The sequence below is a fragment of the Opisthorchis viverrini genome (genome assembly GCF_000715545.1).
Source record: "Opisthorchis viverrini unplaced genomic scaffold opera_v5_390, whole genome shotgun sequence".
Classification (NCBI taxonomy): domain Eukaryota; kingdom Metazoa; phylum Platyhelminthes; class Trematoda; order Opisthorchiida; family Opisthorchiidae; genus Opisthorchis; species Opisthorchis viverrini.
The window spans coordinates 126,947-135,361 of record NW_008752046.1 but is presented as its reverse complement, the minus strand read 5'-3'; the positions used below and the strand labels follow the sequence as shown (position 1 = coordinate 135,361).

Genomic DNA, 8,415 nt, shown 5'->3' with positions numbered 1-8,415 from the left:
ACACACTGAGTGGCCATGTCCTGGAAGGTGTGACCTTGAACATGTGCTGGTCAAGTGGCTTCCGGCCCCCCGTACCGAATTCCTTGTACTGGGACCACAGTCGAAGTCTCAACGTACATAAACAGTGGTGAACAAACACACATAGTTTCGACAGACAAGCAGTCAGCTCTCCGTCTTCTAAATCACCAATCAAAGGAAAATGGACACAGCAGTACGCGGGAATCAGGCTGAGATAATGCGCAGTTCGAAGTTCTTGCCTCTTGATTGGGATCAACACCCTTTGCAGAAGCATTATCATGAACAACAGTAGGATGATGTCCACACCTGAAACAGAGTCACCTATCAAAATGGACGTTGACGAAATGCCTTGCTCAGGTTTTGCCGTTTTATCAGGAAGGTCAGATTCCTGAAAGTAACCTCAGAACGCCCGGAACCTACTGCTCCACCGAACTGTCAACAGGAAAGCCGGCAAGCATCCAGGCCAGTCAACCATTCAATCAGTTCAGCAAAACCTGATGAGTGTTCTTGCACGCCACAGAAGCACGACCGAATGTGATCAGCGTTCAGGTTTTTCATAGAGGCACGATCGATGTTGATGGGTGTTCACTAACGCCTATCAAACAGCCTGGATCAATGTCAGAAAGTCCCCTTTAAATAGCTGGGGCCGTTGTAAATTTTGCTCTCGCACTCGCTTGTTCGGAATGTAGCTGTTGTGTTCGCTTCTGTGAGGCTTTTTTCTCCGGCACTAGGCACTGGAGCGAGTCAGATCGGCGAATCAACAGATATAACACGTTTGCTGTTTGTTACCCACGAGATCCCACGTGGTTGAACTGGCACCCCCATTATATGGTCGGGCTCGGACCGACTTAGTGATTAAGGTGTGAACTTACTGACCGAAAGCCATCACGAAGAGATTGTAGCTTACCGTGGTGTGATGGTTTGTTCACCTTGGCGACACATTGAGCTATACTGGGTGTTGTCCGCGTGACACTCACAGAAGCCGCGTTGGTTAGGCCATGTAGGCCGAACCATCGTTTGTCGAGCAGAGTGCTGTTTTCCATGCCCAATTCAGAGTGGCGGGAGCGGAGAGGTGTGGCCTATCCTTAACCTGGCAGAGGAGAGATTACGAAACGTTTGGGTGCTGTTGGTGCTACTCGCCTACTAGGATGGGGACCGCGTGGTTCTCACTGCACCTGATGGGAGACGCTGCAAGATATGGCTGCATTCTTGTTGTCAGTTTCTATCCAGATTGCCTGAATGAGTGTCTGGACGTGTAGGCTCCTTGGAATGATTGTAGTAAGCTAGCACTAAGCCTCTTTTGTCCAAAATAAGACTTAGTTGTACAGCAGCAAAGCATTGGTGTTGAACACTGATGTCATACTGTCGCTAATGATGATGACGACATTGAGTGGCCGAAGGGTTCGTGGTCTGAACCCAACTTCTACATCTCGTCTGCTTTGGCAACTTGCTTCGTGTCGCATGGCACACAGAGGGTGTTACAGCTGAGTGGTTGCTTTTCGTTTCTACCATCCACCCACAATTTTACTGAGGTTGGCCCAAGGTAGTTCTACCACGCAGAACAATTTCTACTGGCAACGATGAACTGGCCCAGCCGTGTTTCAAGTAATTTGCCTAAAGTCTAGTACTTAAAATGCAACGGACCACAATACGAGCTAGAATGTGCACATGGCCCGTCAGCCTCGGATGTGCTGCGTACTCATACGGAGTTTTGTAACTAGACGGTGGTGTATTTCACTTGGATTTTCTACTAAAGTTTTTTTTACTATGTTCATCCTTGCTCGTAGATAGAATGGTGGATGTTGATCTGTTTACTGCAAACGTTTCATCACCGATCGTGGACATGTTATCAGTGTGCGGTTTTCTGGGTGGTGCGTTTGTCAAAGTTCGCGAACAAATCAGCATCTACCTGACCTGGCGCGACCGAGATGCTAACAGTTCGATATACTGTCATGACTCACTTTAACTTGGAGAGAACTCAGACTTTCTACCGTCTATTGTCTCCCGCTTGGTTAACTGTGGTTTCATTGCCCTCAAGTCCACAAAGAACAAGTCTCAATGGAGCTCGGACATGTAGAAACTTCAGTTTTGCTCCCCAACTTGACTAAAATGCACTGATTTGGGTTACATCACTTCGAAAATTGCCACACTCAGACTCGCAGCTTTTGGAACAATTCATTTTCGAAAGTTCCAACTGGTAGTCTGCTTGCCATACGTTCCATGGAAACGCTTCATCTTCATTGGGAATCATCACCAGTGCACATCTCACGAAACGCTGGGTAGTCTCGAATCCAGAATCTCCCGGCTAGTAGTTTTGAGCACTTGATTGTTTGACCTGGACTGGATACAGCGCCATCTACGCTTCATTCACGGAATACACATTACATGATCACATGTGTCAACTTGCTCCCCGAATGACGACTTCTCAACTGAGAGTTTCACTCATCGGGTGATTTTGATTTTTCCTCTGAGCTATTCATAGATGGAGACTTCATCCGGTCAGCAGAACCAACACTCTGCTGCCTCACATCGTTTTAGTATAGAAAAGTATACATTGTTCAGCGCTGTCGAGATTTGCATGACCTTGAGGGTAAATTATGGTTTCAGCGAATACCACTTTGACAAGCTTAAGACCTTCCATTCCCGAAACGTTTTTGCATAGGACACATCACCTTCAAACAGGTTCCTTTCTGTAATTCATTGAAGCTCTTCTTGAAGATAGTTTAGTTATCCCCGTTAAAGCGTTTGACTTTAGGATGTCCAAAGTTGGTGGCCACTCGACTTTGTGAGTGAATAATGTTCGGCTTGCATTCTTCAGGATACAGCGGTTGAAGTTTGTTCACGGACTGTACCCTCCGATTAGGCTTTTCCTGCCCGTTTGTATCCGAATTCACTATTTTTGTATTTTTTCTTCCGAACAAGGACTGAACACGTCAACGAACCGGAACATAAGGGTTCCTTTGTGAACCACGTTTACGCATTTGGTCTGCTCTACTCGGCCAGTCTGAAACGGCTGGATGAGGCAGTCAAGGAACCATGTGGCTGACGATTAGACATATTTGTGCCTACTTTCACTTTATGAGTAGTAAAGTTATAATGATTGTTTCCCACCATTTATCCACAGAGAAACATAAACTGCACCACCAGAAAAATGACAATTTTGCCAAAGATGGGTTTCGAAAGTATATCAAATGCGAAAGCTGTGGATTCTCCAGTTGTAAATATTCCGGTATAATCAATCACATTCACTGCATAAGACCAGGTGAGTTCCTACTACCAAAGGCATCAACTGTTACTTCACTCTTGGTTGCATTTGTACTGTATTCGGAGACTTGCCTAGAAATTCACTAATAAATTTGCCACCTGAATCTGACCTCCGAAGACTGCTAATGGTACATAAAATGAGGTCAGTTAGGAGCACTCAGTATAGAATGTCCCACCGCAACTATTATTCCTCAGCATACACCTATATTGGTAGGTTCCAACAGTTAGAGAGGCGTTTGCTTCTTGTAGCTCTCGACTTCTCCTGTCTAGGCTTGGGCAGCCTGGCAGCATCCCAGCTCTCGTACTTCCTTTTGGTAGAATGGCAGCTAGACAGTGAAAGGGTGCTACAGCTGAAGGATGCATTCTATTCTAAATTTCCAGCCGTTGTATGATACTTCATCAGTCTTCCCCGTACTGTGATATACAGAGACCGACTGATATCTTTCAACAGAAGAACGGTTCGGAAGTAACCGATGCAACTTCGTATGTGTATGGGGTGGCTTGTACTGAGAGACTAACAAGACGAAGGTCTACGCATCAAAGCTAACCTTATGAAGATAAAGCAGTTTGCAAGCACGCATGATCTGCAGAAACGAGGACATACTCTTACAGTTGTGTTTAGGAAAGGAAATAGTACATATGCCGTCTGACATCCATGATGTTACTTACAACGTGAATGCAGTTTCGACCATCAAACGCCTGCGGTTTCTCTTCTAGCCTTGTTTCGAATTTGATATTAATCTCTTCCTTTTGACCCCTCCTTTAGCTTCGAACATGCTTTTTACTGTTTCGTATTTTTTATTCACAGGCTGCGATTACGTGGTTCATTCTTCAAGTCAGATTCTGTCACACAAACGAAAGCATGATCGTCGCTACTCGCATCTACCTTCGAACTCATCCGATCCATATCTGACCAACTTTTCACGGTTTTCAAACGGATCTCCTTACAGTATACAAAATTCGAATATTCCCACAAATTTTGGGGAACGGCGTGGGAGCCCGCAAACACCCCCAGACGAGTACGCATTCAACGCGTCCGATCCCACTGGATCTAATATGAGTCCTGAAAAAGAACCCTACGCAATGGAAATCGATGAGAGATTCGAACATTCCGGAACGGGATCGCTCGGTGACGACAGTCTTCCCACTTCGAACAAAACCTTCGGATGTGCGGTCTCCTCTAACCAAGCGAATGAGACGAATATGGAAAATAGCAGGGAAAGCCTGTTGTTCTATACAGTCTCGCGATTGGTCACTCGGTGCGTGCAATACAGAAAGAGAAATGCAATCAAAATGAAAGGACCCGAATCCTCCATGGCCAATGGGAGTAGAGAACACGTAGCAACAAAACCAAACTACACAATCGAATATTTATTTCATTCCAAAGAAGAAGAATCTCGAGACCAATGGGCGGATGATACCGATGATGATGAGTCAGAGGATCGTAAACAGGTACAACAGATAATTGGTCTGGTTGAAAAACATTTCAAGAAATGCACACCGGAAACTGGCGACGGGGAAGCATGTGGTAAGGATCCATCCAAAGTGCACCAGCATTGCTATTGGCCAGGGTGCTGCGCGGATCAAAACGGAGGGTTTCAGAACGAATGTGCTCAGTGGATAAATCACATTTGGCAAGCCACCCTACTGCGGCGTGGGTTGACTCGCTGCGATGGTTCTGACTGCCCACATTCTACGGGTCCGATTCACTTTCACTGTTTTCTGTGGCCTGAATGTGGGTTCACTAGTCCTCAGGGTGACAGTGACTTTGAGATACTATATGGACACTTAGTTCAGCATGACTCGCGTTTGTCCACTCGAAGCGCGGAGGCTTTTGAGTTCAACTCCTCGGGCATTGCCGCAGCTTCGAAAAGGGAACAGAACTCGTCCCTGATCGGGATTACTGACACCGCATACGGGGCATTCGGTCAAATGCCACGTAGACGTGGAAGACCCCCAAAATATACCAAATATGTTCGTGTTCCACGGTTAAACGTTCCGGATGAACTGTGTAAAGACGATCCTCGAGTGCCAGAAATCAACCACTCAATGTTTTTGGCAACTGAACACCAGGATACTGGCGACGGTGATGTAACGAAAGAATCCGATCTGTCCGCTCGAATTGTCTGTGGTGTTAAGCTTTTCCTTAGAAACGAGGCTTGTCAAGATGAATTGTGTGACTATTCCAGTCGAGGTGTAGAACACTATCACTGCATCCGCCCACGCTGTTTCATGACCTCAGACAGTTTGGACATGATGAATGTGCATAGGCGTGAATTTCACAGTCACATCAACATCGCTCCTGGTTTTGAACATTTTGATCGAAGTGTGGATTGTCGACGTCCCACATGCCATAGCCGGCGTACGGCGCAGCATTATCACTGCACTTATCCCAACTGCGATTATTCCTTCATTCGTCCAAGCACAATGCTCCAACACGCGAGAAAACACGAAGAGTTGGCCAAAGCTCGGCGATATTCCGGTTATTTTGTGTCCGGATTGAACGGAAGAGAAAAGCAACTGTCGAAACACCCAGGGAACCCAAAACCTTCAGCCCAGGTGGATGTTAAACCACCATATCTACCCCTAGGAATGTCTCCTATGGTCGCGGCACAGATTCCTTCTTTCTTACCTACTTCGCAGCAAGGAGTGGGCGCCAGTTTGGATCAGGCACCCGAACCGGTGTTTCTTCCTCCAACCAATAGGATGAACGCGGAACAACTACCCGGCTTCCTTCCGATTTGGGCCGCTGCTATGGCAGCTGCCGCGGCTGTTACAAAGCCCAACCCCATACCTTCACTTTTACCAAATACTTCCAAAGAAGATCTGAGTGGGTCTTTCACTGGATCTCAGGATGCTACGATGAGCATTCTGGACTCCAGAATATCGGAAATAGAGGAAACTTCAGTGGGAGTGTGACTGGCAGAACCAATCAACCTCTCATTTTCCACGGTGAGTTTGTGTAATTTTTAGAAATCAGAGAGCCAGAAGTGCTCTAAGCCTAGTGATAACAGGGTTCGGTGGAATTTATTGGCGCCTTGCCTTAGTGAACGATGTCCAAAGAGATGTCAAAGATGGTGAATCCCACAGATATGTCATACAGAATAAGCTCCCTTAAGTTGCCATGTTTCAGAAGAATGGGCGCTTATTCGCATGTTTGTTCCCACCCCCTCATGACCAGGAGTGGTTTAACGATGGCATCCATTTGAGTGCGATTTGGGCTACTTATTAATAATGAGTAGTTAGACAATATATGCAGTTCCATTGCTGCCCCCTTCCACCAAGCAGCTATCCAATAGAGATATGGGTTGGCTGCAGGAAATCACTTATACAGGCGAAATAGAGATAGACGGATTTACAGAGTCTGCAAAAAGTAGACCGAAACGTGTACATTCGACCAACTGCTCAGTTGAGTGTTTATTCGAAGCTTAGGATGCAACTTACAGCTGCCTCGTGTACTGTTTGGCCAAGATTTTGAGCATTAGTTTGATTTGGATTATATAAAACTCTCGATCTGGATGATAAGAACGCGACAGACAATTAACTGAACGATACAACCCTTTTTTCCAACAGGTTCCGAACCATCGGACGTCTCTTTGGATGTGAAGCCTACAACTTCCCGGATTGGTCCACCCAAAAACCCAGTGCGCCTGTGAAGTGTCCCCACGGTGGGCAGTCACTAGCTATATAATTCTACCTCCTTCGAACATGACCATCTGGGTCCCATTCATATTATCAGACCGGGGAGAACAATCAAGAACCCCCACCACCCAGTAACATTTGTGTACAGTATACGGAACTGGACGTTTCTAACCCCCTCCGCCCCGTGATTTGCGACCTCTGTTTGGTTTGTATGTGTGTGTGTGTGTGTGTGTGTGTGTGTGTGTGTGTGTGTGTGTGTGTGTGTGTGTGTGTGTGTGTGTGTGGTGTGCGCGTACATGTGTGATTTTTCTTGTGCGTACACTCACGGATGCCCAGGTTTGGAAACCACAAGGAGAACCAGCTATTCCCCGCCCCCCAACTTCAATTTTTTGTATTTTTCTAAGTTTTTGCTCCCTAGGAATTTTCGGACTTGTACATAGTAAATATGAAATCTCAGTTATGATGTGAACCTGTGTTTTCCGATGGATGGTGTTTAGCATGAATTCCTGTCCTACCGAAACTCCCAGAAGCGAGGAGAATGTATTTGTCTCGTAAACTGCTTACTTTGTTTTAGATTGGAAATCAACCTGTCCTTGAGGGCCTCAAGTGGGCATTTAATCGCTGTATTTGCGGTCTGGAATTTAGCGTGAGTGTGTATGTGTGTTGAATATTCCAACCACTTGTGTATTCCATTTAAATCAGCTCTGAAGGTGAGAAATCTAGAGAAAGTTCCAGAAAGGTACAGAGTTGCTTCTGGACATGGGGTTCTTATGGGTTGCTTTCACTGACCGGAAAACAAGTCGTCTCACTGAACACTGCAGTCAGCCAAGCGGATGATAGTATAACTCGAGAAATGCCTTTCACCAACGGAAGTGACCTTTGACCCTTATGATACTCCGCTTCTCGTGCTTAGAGATCCTTCTGGTTTGATATGTTCAGCGGTGAAGCTCCCCGTTCAATACGAATGGATCGGATGTTTTAATGAAGAGACATGTCCGAGGTACTCGTTATCTGATTCGATGTGTCCATCTCAGACAGACTTACTCTTTTTTCTGAAAGACAGGTCTTGCCACAGTCCGTTGAATTACTTGAAGCCGAACCCAGATTTATCGTCAATACTCGCGATAGCCTCAGACAGACTTACTTTTTTTTCTGAAAGACAGGTCTTGCCACAGCCCTTTGAATTACTTGAAGCCGAACGCAGATTTATCGTCAATACTCGCGATAGCCTGATTTACGCGTGCATGCAAAAGTGTTTAGGTCATAAGCAACAGTTGATCACGTGCCATCTTCGCTTAAATTAGCTGGTCAGCACCTTGGTTGGTATTGGCAACTCATTTGGCCACTGAATGCTCATCAGGCTAAGAAATACCACTCACGAAGCTGTTCGAAGCAGCGCATATCCCGTAGACAGAATTCAGGTACGCATTGGTCAACAATACGAGGAATTAGGTGGCCCAAATGGCATTTCATATCCGCAATACGAGGAAT

General features: G+C 46.0%; 1 protein-coding gene across 1 annotated transcript in view; it reads left to right on the top strand.

Annotated features, from left to right (window-relative positions):
• Positions 1-7,387, top strand: part of T265_10623 (hypothetical protein) — a gene marked incomplete at both ends in the record, with an annotated part of 16,219 nt that extends 8,832 nt beyond the window's left edge. The window contains 3 exons of the mRNA XM_009177046.1: positions 3,143-3,280; positions 4,057-6,234; positions 6,856-7,387. Of these exons, the coding sequence (XP_009175310.1) occupies positions 4,057-6,201 (2,145 nt within the window). The remainder of the gene's footprint in view (positions 1-3,142; positions 3,281-4,056; positions 6,235-6,855) is intronic.
• Between the last annotated feature and the right edge of the window lie 1,028 nt (positions 7,388-8,415).